The sequence below is a fragment of the Ornithorhynchus anatinus genome, chromosome 5 (assembly GCF_004115215.2).
Source record: "Ornithorhynchus anatinus isolate Pmale09 chromosome 5, mOrnAna1.pri.v4, whole genome shotgun sequence".
NCBI lineage: Eukaryota > Metazoa > Chordata > Mammalia > Monotremata > Ornithorhynchidae > Ornithorhynchus > Ornithorhynchus anatinus.
Genome location: NC_041732.1, coordinates 109,060,847 through 109,075,022, shown reverse-complemented (window position 1 = coordinate 109,075,022; position 14,176 = coordinate 109,060,847). Strand labels below are relative to the sequence as shown.

Sequence of the window (14,176 nt, the reverse complement as noted above, 5' to 3'; positions counted from 1 at the left end):
TTACTCCTGCCACTCTGACTACTGCCCCTACCTAAGCCTACCCTCTGTGGCTAGACTGGACTTTTCCCTTTTATCAACAACCAATATATTTATAATAATTCTTTTTGAAACTGTTCTCCAGTTAGCACATGGCTGATATCAGAATTATCAATAGGCTGAACGCATTGTGAGGTCATGTGACAGTTTTCTCAACTAACAGTAACTCGGAAGTCTAATCACAGCTCAGTCACTGCCCTGTGGACCCCCATCCTTTCTGTCCATCCATTTATTCATCTGGAAAATGGGAAGCAACACCTCCGAGATGGATGGATCAGCTAAGGAATCATTGTAAAGAGCTCAGGGGAACAAACACATTATTTAGATGTTCAAGAATTGAAAACAGAAAAAGGATTTTTTTCCTCTAAAATCCCAGATTATATCACTGGAATATTTTGGAAAAAAAAATAATTTGCCCATTGTCTTTGCAACAACTCTAGTTTTTCCTTGAAATTTTTAAGCCAACCCAAGATTCATACCAATAAAATGCTAGCCTGGCCTGTTTCTTTCTCACTTGCTCTCTTCCTCCTCCTCCTCCCTTAGTCCAATCACTGTGGGATTGTTTATCTCTCCAGTGCCGATCACCATAGCACCTTGGCACAGAGCACACGGATCGCTGTTGCAGCAATCACCCACATTTGAAAGCCACGTACGTGTTAACTAGAGAATGTCAAAGCAGACGATCTCATTCGACACTGCCAGCATGTTAACTGAACCCAAAATGTGTATGCAAAGCTGCATACAATTTAAGAAAGAACACACACAATGTCAAAATGTGCCCGTCTGTTTAGCGTTGTGGGGATGGTCCAGGGGCCGGGTGAGTTTGCAAAATTCCTTAGCTGAATTCAATTGTTTTCCATGAGGATTTCCTCTGACAGAAGAAAAGCAGATAAAAATGTCTGACTGGAGCCAAGGTGATACAGTGTGGAGGGGTGGCTGGGGGAAATGAACAAATGCTTCCAATCGAAACCCTGCGATCCAACCTGCCTCCTCTTCCCAACGGGGAGACATTGGAACTCCTGCCATGCTCACAACGTACAGCAGGACAAAAGTGGAAGGAAATCCATTCTGATTCTCACCTTATTAACTACACTGAGAAGAGTGAAGAAGCCCTCTCAGATCTAACTATTCTGGAAGCTCTCTCAGTCCCTTTTATTAAAATAATAATAATGGAGACAAATTTATCCCAATTTTTATTTGTTGGGGTGTGGTTCTGGTCTACTGGCTTCAATGGGACCAGCTCGTCAGTCAATCTATCCTGGGAATTTGTTGAGTGCTTACTGTGAATAGAGCACTGTGCTACACGATTGTAAGAGACCCGTGGCTTCAAGGTCGTTAACCCACCAGCTATTGGAGTTTGAAAACACCCTAGTGGAATTGCTTCACCTCAGTCAAAAACAGAGACGGACCCCTTAAGCGACCCAATGCAGTGTCAGGATGTGTTTACCACTGACTGAAGAAGCTAGATTACTACTTTTAACCCATCTTGGGGTTAGGTTGAGCATTTTTCAAGGGGGTAGATGAAAGTCAGTCAGTCGTATTTATTGAGCACTTACAGTGTGCAGAGCACAGTCTTAAGCACTTGGGAGAGGACAATATAACAGACATAATCCCTGCTCATCACGAGCTTACAGTCTAAAAGGTGAAAGGAGGTCCCTTTCGAGGAAAGAAAGCCCCCTTCTGTATTAAAGCCCCCTTCTGTATTCTGTTGGTTCCACTGCCTCCTTGGAGGTGGCCCTGACCTCTGAAGCCTCCCCTAAGCATCTCTGATCATTCTACTCATTGGAGATCTTTCCTCCGCCTCTTCTCCCCCAAACCCCAGAAAGGTCTTCCTCGGTGAGGGGAAGCATCGAGCTGCATAAGAGAGGAGAGGTAGACTGGCGGCCAGGCTGTCTCGAGCATGTATTTTCCAGAAAGAAGGGGGGAAGCCACCCCAGAGAGGAACCCCGGGGGTCCGGCCAGTCAGTCAAGCTACTGTTCAAGACAACTAGGAGCCTCCTTGCCCTCCAAAATGGTTTTAAAATTCAACCCTCAACTTTCAAAAATCTGTCTCTAATTTCAAACTCAAATAAGCGCACAGCATGGTGGCTTTTGTTTTGTTTTCTTCTCCCCAACTCCTCCCTGTGATTGCATAACAAAAGTGTCTAAATTCACACCATCTGGCCGATAAAGACACAGACCCCAATGCCCGGCTGGTCCATCTGATTAGGCTCCTGCCTAGCCGGAGCCTTGTGGCAAAAGTCACAGCTGTGGGGCTTGCTTGCACTCAATACAACTCTGTTATTAGCCAGCTGTAGGCCTTGAGACTACTTCTGTTCAAATTATAATATCTTTTAACCCTCTGAGCATTGGCGGCCCAGGGGCGGCTGGCAGCAGCATAACAACTAGACCATCTCCTGGCTAATCATTGGCCAAATGAAATAAAGGGGGGAAAAGTTATTCGTTGAGAGGAGATTTTATTTTTTAACCTCTTATTTTAGCTCTCGAGGATAAGAGAGGAATTGTGAGAATCGAGTTTATCCGTGGAAGGTGGTGAATAAAGGTGCTCGGAATATATATTGATAAAAACATCCAGGTACGCCAAAGGAAGCCAATGCAAAAGAGACTAATTAGGCAAACTAATTATTGGGGAGCTGAGCCTCTGATTGCTTCTGCGGACGTGATTTAGACGGCGCTACCCATTTCGCTAAACGAAGGGGTGCCCGGGGAGAGGGGGCGACAAGGGGGTATTTTTCCTGCGGGGAACAACCGGCTCTGACTCTCGTTTCTGGGGCGGGGCTGGAAAACATGTTTGGGATTTATTAATGGGACCCCCACCCCCGCTCCGTAGGCGAATCACAACCCAGAAAAATCACTTGTTTACTTGTCATTACTAAATTGTGGGGACCAGGGGGAACGGAGATCCAGTTTAGGAAATAGCAGCACATTTTCACAATTTTCAACTGCAGAGCAGTTACAGAACATTAAATTTTTATATACTGTTACTAATGCTGACTAAACTAGAGGCTTTAAAAATGGATGCGGCCACTTAAACAGCATAAAATCAGGAGGCTTTGATTGGGCTTAAAAAATAAAAACGTCAACCTTAACTACTGCCGGATGGGGTACACAAGTATTATTCAAAGTGATAGGTGTAATGCATCAGACAATGGGCTAGATCCTTTTTAAGAAGAGTAATCTCTCTAAACAAAGACATTTGAAAGGGAGTGGGGTGTGGGACAGGTCTTTGATTAGCCAACCAAATCAAAAGGCTCTGCCTATATAATCTAGGCATTACATGGGAAGTGCATCTTGGAATTGTATTTTCTTCCTGAGCTAATCTATCAAGAAGCAGTTCAGTATCCACGGAATAATGAACTATCTCCTTATGTTTGTAGCCTGGCTCTCCCCACATCTCTAAGGCCCGGGAGAACGATGTTTGATTCCTGTCAGCTAAGGTCAGTTGCAAAGATGAACTTTTCAACTTTGCGAAATCTTTTTTTTTTCTTTTGTATATAATATTAGGGAAAAAACACGAATACCCTCTAGACAGGTTCGGGGAGGGAGGAGTGGGGGTCGGGGTGCATAGAAAACAATCTGAAATAAATCAGGTGTCATTGGGTGTCTGAAAAATATCAAGTCTGGTAGTTGAATAAATCGGGAAGTTTGGCTGCGTTTCCTAAAATAGCAGAAAGAGGAAGTGAAATTTCGCCACAGCAGAGCGCATCGAGGTGACAGAAACGAGGTAGTTTGGAAGAGAAATATGGAAGTTCTAGGAAAGTTCTAGGTCCAGATGAAAACATCTTCAAAGTTTCCCTTCAGTATACGTCTCCCTCATCGTGTAATTCCTTGTTCCTTACACCTCCCTGGGATAGCGGCTAACTAGGAATTTTAAAGCACCCTAATGCTTCGAGAAAAATAAAGGTGTTTTGTCATCATCATAATCATCACCATCAGTGGTATTTATTGACTGCTAACTACGTTCAAGGGCACTGTATTAAGATCTTGGGAGAGTACAATAAAGCAGAGTGGGCAGACAAGTTCCCCGCCCATAACGAGTTCTCAATCTAGTGGGGGAGATACACAGTAATATAAATAAGTATATATTTATAATCGTCCTGTTCATTTGTATCCAAGAACCAGCTAGCTACCCTGAGAGACAGTCGCATCGTTCACCATGATTCCAAGAAAACCAGCCTGCCTGCCCTTCGGGGAGATGGCCCCTTGTGGTCACCTGCTCCCTTTCTCGTTCTGCGGACCCGGTTCCCTCGTCTAACTTGGGGGGGGGCGGGCGAGGGGGTGGACACTGGATCCCGGGGGGGTGGGAGAAGCGGCCGGGGTCGGTAAATAGCAAAGCCGTTTCCACTCAATAAATGGTATTTATTGAGCTCCAACTGGAAGCGGACCACTGAACTGAGTGCTTGGGACAGTTCGATACAGTAGAATTGGTAGAGGAACGCCTAGACAATACATTTCCCAGCGGGGAAAATGTTCTCGCAAAATCCACGGGTGCCTTCGACTCCGCACACTCACGGGCTTGTGTTAAAGGCGATTCCAACTCTGCAATGAGAGGGGGGACTGCAGCCTGAAACCGGCTGCTCGGGACCTTCGCCCCTTCGGCGAGGGGACACCGCTCTGACCGTCCAGCCCCCGGCCTCCCCACGACGCCCGGGATCCGCCCGGGATCCCCGGGACGCCCGGCCCCTAGCCTCGGGTGGGTGAGGGCAACGGCTAGGCCTGAGTCCCGGGGCCCCGAGCGGGGCCCTGCAGGTCGAGGACCCTTGGCCTTTCTTTCCCGGCCTGAACGTGTTGGGTGTCCAGAACAGTCTTCCCCTTTCCTCGCTACATCCTGGAAGAGAAACCCGGGCTACCTGGACCCAGAGGGACAGCAACCACTCTCTCTGGCAATGCCCAGAATAATAATAATAATAATAATTGTGGTACTTGTTAAGAGCTAATTATGCGCCAAGGACTGTACTAAGCGCTGGGGTGGAGGCAAGCAAATCGGATTGGACACAGCCCCGTCCCTCGTTGGGGCTCAAAGACTCAGTCCCCATTTTAAAGATGAGGGAACTGAGGCCCAACGAAGTAGAGTGACTTGCCCAGGGTCCCACAGCAGACACGTGGCGGAGCCGGGAAACACGCTTGTGGGCCTGGGGGCTGGGGACAGTAAAGGTCACTCGGGGTGGCAGCGGCGGGAAGGGGGGCAGAGATGAAGCGGGGAAAGGGGACATGAAGGGGTTGGAGGTGGGGAGGATGAAGGGGGAGTGGAAACGTGGGAAGAAGAGAACGAAGAAGGTAGGACGGCCTGGAGCGGGGCAGGGGGGAGAGTGGAAGGATGAGGAGGAAAGGGGGATTAGGGAGGGAGTGGGGAAGTGGAGGGATAGAAGAAGGAGAAGGAAAGGGCAGTGGAGAGCGCGGATAAAGCAGAGGGAGGGGTGGAGAAATGGGGAGGAAGGAGCGGGGAAGCGCGCCCGAGGAAAGGGGGCCCATCGGCTCCTACCTGCACATGACCTCATGGGTGAGCAGGACGCGGCACATCTCCGGGTTCTTGTTCTGGCCCTCGTAGGCGATGGGCTGTGGGGAAGGGGAGCGGGGGATGGACAGAGGGGCAACGGGACACTGTGAAACAAACCCCACGGATCGGTCGACTGGCCTGCTCCCGTGGAGAAAGAAATCGGGAATCGACGCGGTTCTCTCGTTTCAGAAATCAAAAGCCCAATCCTTGACCCAAGTGGGCGAATATTTTACGGGAAAAAAAAATCGTCGAAGGATCCGGATAATGGCAAAACTCGCCATTCCAAAAAACAAAAGTCAAGGTCCAGTGCTCCCCCCCCCCCCCCCCCCGGTGCCCCTCCCGAGCCGGGGCGGGAAGGGGGATTTGGGGGCGATCGTGGGGAAGAGATGGGGAGGAGTCGGGGTCCGGGGCGCTGGGAGGGGGTCGTGGGACCAGAGCACCGAGGCCCTTTGCTCGGCTCACCTGTTTGGTGACTGAATCAATGAGTCTCACGAAGAGATCTTGCTCTGTCCGGACTCCTGGAGTTGGTGGGGGCAGAGAAGGCAAGAAAGACAGTCATCTCTCCCGGTCCTCCCCGTCAATCAATTCATCCATCCATCCATCCATCCATCCATCCATCCATCCATCGAGTTCCCACCTTCCCGCCCTCAATTCGCCGAGGAAACTGGCCGTCTACCCGCAGTGGCGTGGAGGGTTAAATCCCCGATCCGGATTCCAGGTTTAAAAGCAAAATACAACTGTGGTGGTTTTGCTTTAGGTTTTTTTTGTTGTTTTTTTTTTCCCCCGGCTGAGCCAAGTCTCCGGTCTCCACCGCCCAAATCCTCCGGATGACTTTCTGTGCCCTCCCCTTGCGGGGCAGCCTCAGTGGGGGTCCCGGCCTCGGCTCCGGCCCACCGGCCCCGGGGTTGGTGGGGGGGGGGGGTGTCCACGGCGGAGGTCCACCGCGACCCGGAGACCCTCCCGGACGGTCCTTCTCCGCCTCCCCACCCTGGGCCGTCCCGGGCCCGGCCCGCACTGACCGTTGCTGTAGAGTAGCTGGAGTTTGTAGTGAGTCCCGTTGTTGGTCTTCTCGTTGCCTTGTTCCTGCGGAGGGACGGAAGGGAGCAGCCTGTTCCCCGCGCCGGCCCGGGACACGGAGGGCAAGGAGAGCAAGGAGGGCACGGCGGGGCACGGCAGGGCACGGCGGGGCACGGCAGGGCACGGCAGGGCGGGCAGGGACAGGGAGGGTCCCTGCCGGGATGCCGGGGTCCCAGGACCGAAATACGCAGGCCCCCGCACAGCCCAGCCACGCACACGCCCTGGGCCTCCATCCCCGCTCCGGGCCGGAGGAAACTCCGCAAATGCGTCTTCCCCGCAGGCTCTGGATGCGGGAGCGCCCGGCTGTCGGATGGTCTCCCCGAGCCCGGCCAGCCTCGCTCCCGCCGGGAGAAGGGCCCTCACGCACCAACGCGGCGGGGGCGGACTCGGGGGCCCACACCGGGGCCGGTCCTGTCCCGTCCCGTCCGGCCCGACCCCTCGAGGCGGGGATCCTCTCCCTCCGGGAGGGTTGGGGGCCGCCGCTGCGGAAAGTTGTCTTGGACCCGGGGGTCCCTACCTCCCCGATCACGGGAGCCGGGGGTGCGGGGAGATCCCCCTCCGGGGTGGGGGGGGGGGAGTGAGACACGATTTTAACCCGACCGGGGAGCGACAGCGCGTGGAAAAATCGCAACAAGCGAGGGCCGCGGCTGCCAGACCAAGTTTTTACTCCGGAGGCCCTAGGACAGGAGGGCTGACCGTGGGCGGCGGGGTCGACCGTGGGCAGTGGGACCGACCGAGGGCAGTGGGACCGACCGTGGGCCGCGGGGCCGACCGTGGGCAGTGGGACCGGCCGTGGGCGGCGGGGCTGACCGTGGGCAGTGGGATGGACCGTGGGCGGCGGGGCTGACCGTGGGCAGTGGGACCGACCGCGGGCCGCGGGACCGACCGTGGGCGGCGGGGCCCTGAGCGCTGCTGTGGCAGGGGGCAGAGAGGAAGGGAGCCAGAGGAAATAGCGGGGGGAGAGCAGCGAGGACGGTGATTTAAAGGCTCCGGGTGAGACTGGCCCATCTATCATCCCCGGTGATTCGAAGGAGAAGGGGAAGGGGCGGCGGGCCCCGATGGGAACGGTGGGCTCCAGGGCAGTCGGGATGGGGTGGCGGGAGGCGAGAGGACCCTCACCCCCGCCCCCACCCGCGCCCCACGAGCAGCTCTCGCGTCCCGCCACTCACTTTGTCATTCTCGACAAAGTCCACGAACGCCGTCCTCTCGATCTCCACGGGCTGGCCTTGCCGGTCGTACAGCGCCAGGACAAAATGGAAGAAATTGGATTTCCGTAAGTTGGAAGGCGGCTGCTTCTCGAAGTGCGCCCGGGACAGCGCTACCCCGCTGCGAGAGAGCAAAGTGGCCGAGAGGGAAAGGAGACGTTAGAGGGGCCGGTCCTTCGACCACGCACCGGGGGCTTCCCGCCGGCCGACCGGCCGTCTGGGGATGTGTCCACCCCTCCCGACCCCCTTATCCCCCCGCGCCACAAACACGTCCCCTCCAACGGCCCGCTGTCCCCTCGGCTCCCCGGAAAACGCGGGCCGAGCCGGGCGGGCGGCCCCGGGCCAGGTTGCCCGGTCTGTGCGTGTGTCTGTGCCTCTAAGAGTCTGTGTGTCAGCCCGTCATCGGGCAGGGATTGTCTCTCTCTGTGGCCGAATTGTACATTCCAAGCGCTTAGGACAGTGCTCTGCACAGAGTAGGCGCTCGGTACATACTATCGAATGAATGAATGTCCGCTGGCTTGGAAGCGGGAAGGGGGCTACTTCGGAGATGGGTCCCGACCGGTTTGAAGTCTAGGCTCCCCAGGGCCGGAGTCCGTTGAGACCTCTCGCCAGGGCCCTCCGCCCAACGTCCGCCGGCTCGGAGGGTGGCACTGCCCACGGGCTCGGAGGGTGGCACTGCCCGCCGGCCGGCGGGGCCGGCGGCCCACGGAAGAACAAGAATCCCGGCTCCCTTTCCGTCGGGTCCCCCCGCCCCAAATCGACTTCTGCCTTGCCCTTCCGCCGACGCCTGCTCTGAGCCTCAGCTCAGGGGTGCCAGGGGCGAGGGGGTGTTTGCTGGGTTTTGCGGGGCGGGGGCTGGCATCTTCCTTTGGCTTTAGGGAGCGTCGCTTGCCCCCTTCCCCCCTTGGACCTGACTACCTCCCTGTTCCTAGAGAGGAGCGACACTGAAGCCCAGGAAAATGGACCTGAAAAACCGCCGGAGATCTGGCCAAACAGTCCTTCTCATAATTATTATTATTATTATTATTATCATTATTTCACCAATGTCTCGTGATGATGACGGTGATGTTGATGATGATGACGACGATGATGGTTTAAGGGCAGGTTTTTCCCAGGCCCATGAAAAAAGGAAATGGATCGGAGTTCTGAAAAGTCGCCCGACTCCAATATTCTGAGCTCCGGGGTGGGTCAATACCACCTCCCACCCTCTCCCTTACGAGCTCGATCTGGAGGGAAGAGATGTGGCTTGGAAGGAGAAGCTGAAGAGTGTTGGAACTGGAGAATTCAAGTTCCCTCTCGGTGGTTGAAAAGTGAGAGAACCCGCAGCCCCCGTCGAAAACGCGGCCAAGATCAAGTCCGACGCCGGGGAGCTGTGTTTGTGAAAGAGGAGATCCTCTGATAGATTCACACTCACAAGATCAGGCCCAAGGATGCACGTGGGTGTGTTCGTGTGTGCTTGTGAAGGAAGCGCACAAGTCCAGACACATTCGTACAAACAAGATTGGAACCACCGATGCGCGCGCGCGTGTGTGGATGGATGTGTGTTTTTGTGAAGGAGACACACTCTCAAAATCAGATTCGAAAATTTGTGGGTGTGAGGGAAATGCACACACGCACACAAGTACGAGATTCGGTCAACGATGTGTAAACGTGTGTTTGTATGAAGGGGACCACAGACCTGTACGCTCATGAGATTAGGTCCAAGGATGCATGGGGGGTGGGGAGAGAGAAAGAGAAAGAGAGGAAAAACGCACACGCACTCGCGCGAACACACACACACGGAGCGTGGGGCCGCCCTGGACAGCCCCGCAGACGGCACTAAATTGGCTTGGAAAGACATCTCGTCGCCCTTTGCCGCGGGCTGCACCATTGCCGCCCTAAAGTGCCCTGGGTCCTGGCGAGGGCGCCCGGCCTGACTCCGGCCAGACCCGGACCAGACCCGGGCCAGACTCGGGCCAGACCCGGAGCAGCAGGCCGGCGGCAGAGACTCCGCTTACACGAAAAAAGATCCGTTTGGGACGCAATCTCCCTCTCCCTGTCTTTAGGGAAGGGCTCTCCCATAGGCCTTTAGGCTTTCCTTGCGGACAGACCTCAGGTTACTGCGGCAGGGGAATAGTTGGTTAGAGGAGGAGACACCTCTGACACCCACCCCCCACTTCTCTCTCTCACTCACACAAGGTCGTGGGGGGTGAAAACAGGCCCCCCGCCGCCGCCTGATTGTCCACTGGCCCCCAACTCTGAAACTGAGCGCCCGGCCCGTCTCTCGGAAGCGGGCACTTTCCTGGGTACCCGTCCCGGGCGGTGTCCGGGCAGTCTTGGAGGTCCCGGGGTTAGAGTCGGGGAGGTGGGGTCCCTCCTGGACCAGTGGGATCCCTCCCGTCCCCGACGCCCAGAAAGCCGCTCCGTCCCCCCGGGCGAGTCCCCGCAGAGAGGGCTTTTCGCTAGGAAACGGTTTGAGGCGGAAAGGCCGCCTCCCCTTCCCGGGAGCGGTGAGGGGACGGCGAAGCTCCCTGCGCGGGACGTGTGGACCGGAGGGATGCTGAGCCCGAGGAGCCTCGGACGATCCGTCCCGGCCTCGACCCCCGACTCCCACATACCTCGACCCCCTTCTCAAAGCGGCCTGCGCTGACATCCACGGAGGAGGCCGCTTTAACCGAAACGCTTGGGACACGGGGCCGACTCCCGGGACCCAAAAGCTGGAGGTGGGGAAGTTTAGGGAGCAGGTTGGGGTGGGGTGGGGGTGTATGGGGGGGGGGGGGCAAGGGATATGGGGGTGCCTAATTGCGTGGGCCTAGGAGTGCGGCTTCGACGGGAACTGAGCGTTTTCCCGCTCTCTGCCCGCCCCGGGCCACCGAAGGGCTCCCCCTCCTCTCTCCCTCCTCGTCCTTCTTCCATTTCCAGGCTCCCTGCGACCCTCCGCCGGGCGAGAAGCCGCGCCGAACGGGGAGGGGAGGGGAGGGGAGGGGGCGTGGGAACCCCGAAACTCGGCAGGACCGGGCCGAGCCGCCCCGGGCCGGGTGGCCGAACTTCTCCTCGGTCCGGGAGCTGGGGCCGGCAGAGAGGTGCGTGGGGAAAACGGCCCCTTCTAGGTCTAGGACCCCCCTGCAGGCGCATCTGGGGAGGGGTCGCTTGGGGGGTGGGTGGGAAGGGAGGCTGAGGATTTCCGGCTCCCCGGCTCCCCGGCTCCCCGGCTCCCCGGCTCCTCGTCTCGCGCCCGAGTTTCCACCGACAGATTGGCCGAAAGTGGAAATCAATGCCATCGCCAGGCTAAGCCCCAGCCCGGAGGGAGCCAGGCGACAGATGGGGGAGAGAGAGAGGGCGAGAGCGAGCTGGAGAGCGAGGGAAAGTGAGAGGGCGAGGGGGCGGTCTTGGGGTTTGGTCTTCAGAACGAGCCGGCGCCTTTTCCTTTACCTTTGTGCCGCTACGTTGGCGTCCACCACCCCGACGTTCCTCACCCAGGATCTGACCGACTCCATCTCGGCGCCCAGAGATTTCTCTTTCAGAGCTGGTCCTCTTCCTAAAGTGTCTTGAATCCCGAACATTTACGCCGCCGGCCCCGCTCGGGCTTCGGAAAACCACGCGACACTCGGCGTGCGCCCGACCTCTCCTTCCCCACCTCCCCGTCCAAACAAGCAGAGCAACAGAAAAAAATCCCCAGAAAAGTTTGGAGTGGCTCTCTCCCTCTCGTTTTCTTGCCTAGGCTCCTTCTGCCTCGCGCGCCGGCCAACCTGGGCCGTCAAAGTTTCTCCTTCGCCGAGTGAGTTGTGCGGCTTTGGTTCTCCTCCTTCTTCACCTTCCTGGTCCTCCTCCTCCTCCTCCTCCTCCTCCTCCTCCTCCTCCTCTTCCTCCTCCTTCCTTCTCCTCCTCCTCTCGCCTAAATCATCCTGCCAGCATCGCGGCAGCGCTGCGCCCCGGCTCTGCTGTCGGCGAGGGGCATCAGCTGCTCCCGGGGAAACGGAGAAGATTGATTGCTGCCTGCTGGCCTTCGCGCCCCCTCCCCCTCCCAACTCCTGAAACAAACAACCACCGCCGCCGCCGCCCCTCCAAAAAAAAAAAAAAAAGGGCAAGGGGAAAAGAGGAGGAAGGAATGGAGCTAAAGAGCGACGGGTTCCACCGAGCTCCGGGGAGCCAAGATGCAACGGCTTCGGGTCCCCATGAATGGGTTACTGCGAGGCGGGAGAGCCGCCCCCGGGGAGGCGGGGCCGAGGCCCATAGAAGGAGAGCTCATTTGCATAGCGGCGTCTGATTGGCGGACAGCGCTCGGGCCCCGGGCCCCGCGCCCCGCGCCCCGCGCCCCGAGCCCCGCGCCCCGCGGCGGCGACGAGCCCGGGAGGTGAAAGGCGATCGAGCGCGGGGGCGCGCGGGGGCGCGCACCGGCCTCCTCCTCCTCCTCCTCCTCCTCCTCCTCCTCCTCCTCCTCCTCCTCCTCCTCCTCCGCGATCGAACGAGTTCCCCCGAAATCGATTTCCGTTTGTTCAAGGCGACGGGCCAACTATCTTCGGAACGCCTTAACTCCGCCTATGTTGGGGCCAGGGGGCCCGTCTTCGGAATATGCCTTCCGCCAGCGCCGTGAATATTTATGCGGGCTCCAACGGCATGCATATTCATAACTCGGCTATTTATGGCTTCTGCTGGCATGCATATTTATAAGGAACGAGACGGTGTACCCACAAGCGCGTATCTGTGTGTGTAAACTTTCCCGGGAGCTGTCTACTCCGCTCGACGACTCCACCGGGCCTGATCTCGGTTTTCGCACAGCGTGGATTTTTAGGGGGATCTCGGGGCTTGGGGATGGGGGGGAGAGGGGCGGGAGGGGGCGGGGAGGAGGTGTTTTCGGAGGGCCTCCAGTTTAAAGAGAGGGAAGAAAGAGGTACAAGTCCTGTCCAAATAAACGGAGAGAGCTAGAGCCTACGCTCGAGGAGCTAATCAAAATAAACTCACGGTCCAGGCGCTGAGCCTGCGAGGGCCTGGGAGGGGGGAAGCAGGTCCTTCGCGGGACCTGAGCCTGGGACAGATTAGGTGACCGAAGAGCGGGAGAGAGGAGCGTGGACAGTTGCCGCGGACCTCACCACCCGTCCCCCCATCCCACCACCGCCCCAAACCTGGGGGATGCCCTCTCCCCCCACGTCCCCCACCCCGGGACTCAGGGTCCTGGGCATAATAATAATAATAATAACGATGATGGCATTTGTTAAGCGCTCACTATGTGCCAAGCACTATTCTAAGCGCTGGGAAGGATACCAGGTTATCAGGCTGTCCCACGTGGGGCTCACAGTCTTCATCCCCATTTTACAGATGAGGTAACTGAGGCACAGAGAAGTGAAGTGACTTGCCCACAGTCACACAGCTGACCAGAGGCTGAACCGGGATTTGAACCCACGATCTCTGACTCTCAAGCCCGTGCTCTTTTCACTGAGCCACGCAGGTCCCAGGGTTCCCGGGCTTGCAGCGAATCAGCCGAGGGGCCACCGACTGAGCCCTCAGCCGACCTTCCAGCCCTGCGGAGTCCCTAACAACCCTTGGGCCTGGGCTGTTCTCTTCCTCCCCTTTGTATTCGGATCAGCGTGGGGATCTGCGGCTGAAATCTGTAATACCAGCGAGAAAACAGATTTGAAGACAATGAATGCAAATCTGTGCACAGGAGCCATCTGCCATCGAAGACAATCAGCTGTTCCGTGGTTAAAGCGACAGCGCCCGCCAGTCCGGGGCTCATTCCCGGGGGTTTCGCGGCTTCATCCCAGGCTCATTCCCGGGATCATCCCGGGCTCATTCCGGGCTCATTCCCGGGGGTTTAGCGGCCTCATCCCAGGCTCATTCCCGGGATCATCCCCGGCTCATCCCGGGCTCATTCCGGGCTCATTCCCGGGGATTTCGCGGCCACATCCCAGGCTCATTCCGGGCTCTTTCCCGGGATCATCCCGGGCTCATTCCCGGCTTCATCGTGGGCTCATTCCGGGCTTACTCCGGGCTCATTCCCGGGATCGCCCCGGGATCATCCCGGGCTCATTCCCGGCTTCATCGTGGGCTCATCCCGGGCCGGCTCCGGGGTCGACGCCGGCCGCGCCAGCTCCTCTCCGACGAAGAAACTCTCCGGCGACCGCCGGGACGGCCCGGGCCGGGCCACCCCGCGGACAGTCCAGTCGCGAACAGTCCAGCCCCATTTGGCCGAGTGACTTTGGGGTTCGTCCCCGCCAGAGGACACCGCCCTCTTAAACACGAACGGAAAGCCATGCCTCAACCCGTGTCCTCACGCTGTTGGTTCGCTGCCGGCCCTCCGCACCTCTAGACGGGCAAACTCGTTGCGGGCAGGGAATGTGTCCGTTTATTGTGATATTGTCCTCCCCCAAGAGCTTAGTACAGT

The 14,176-nt window shown here is 57.3% G+C and overlaps 1 protein-coding gene across 1 annotated transcript in view; it reads right to left on the bottom strand.

Moving 5' to 3' along the window:
* EBF2 (EBF transcription factor 2) overlaps window positions 1–11,649 on the bottom strand; it is a 214,991-nt gene extending 203,342 nt beyond the window's left edge. Inside the window, exons 1-5 of the mRNA XM_029066857.1 lie at window positions 11,227–11,649; window positions 7,780–7,936; window positions 6,553–6,616; window positions 5,996–6,051; window positions 5,519–5,592 (exon numbers count right to left, since the gene is read on the bottom strand). Of these exons, the coding sequence (XP_028922690.1) occupies window positions 5,519–5,592; window positions 5,996–6,051; window positions 6,553–6,616; window positions 7,780–7,936; window positions 11,227–11,357 (482 nt within the window). The 5' untranslated portion in view covers window positions 11,358–11,649. The remainder of the gene's footprint in view (window positions 1–5,518; window positions 5,593–5,995; window positions 6,052–6,552; window positions 6,617–7,779; window positions 7,937–11,226) is intronic.
* Window positions 11,650–14,176: the final 2,527 nt, after the last annotated feature.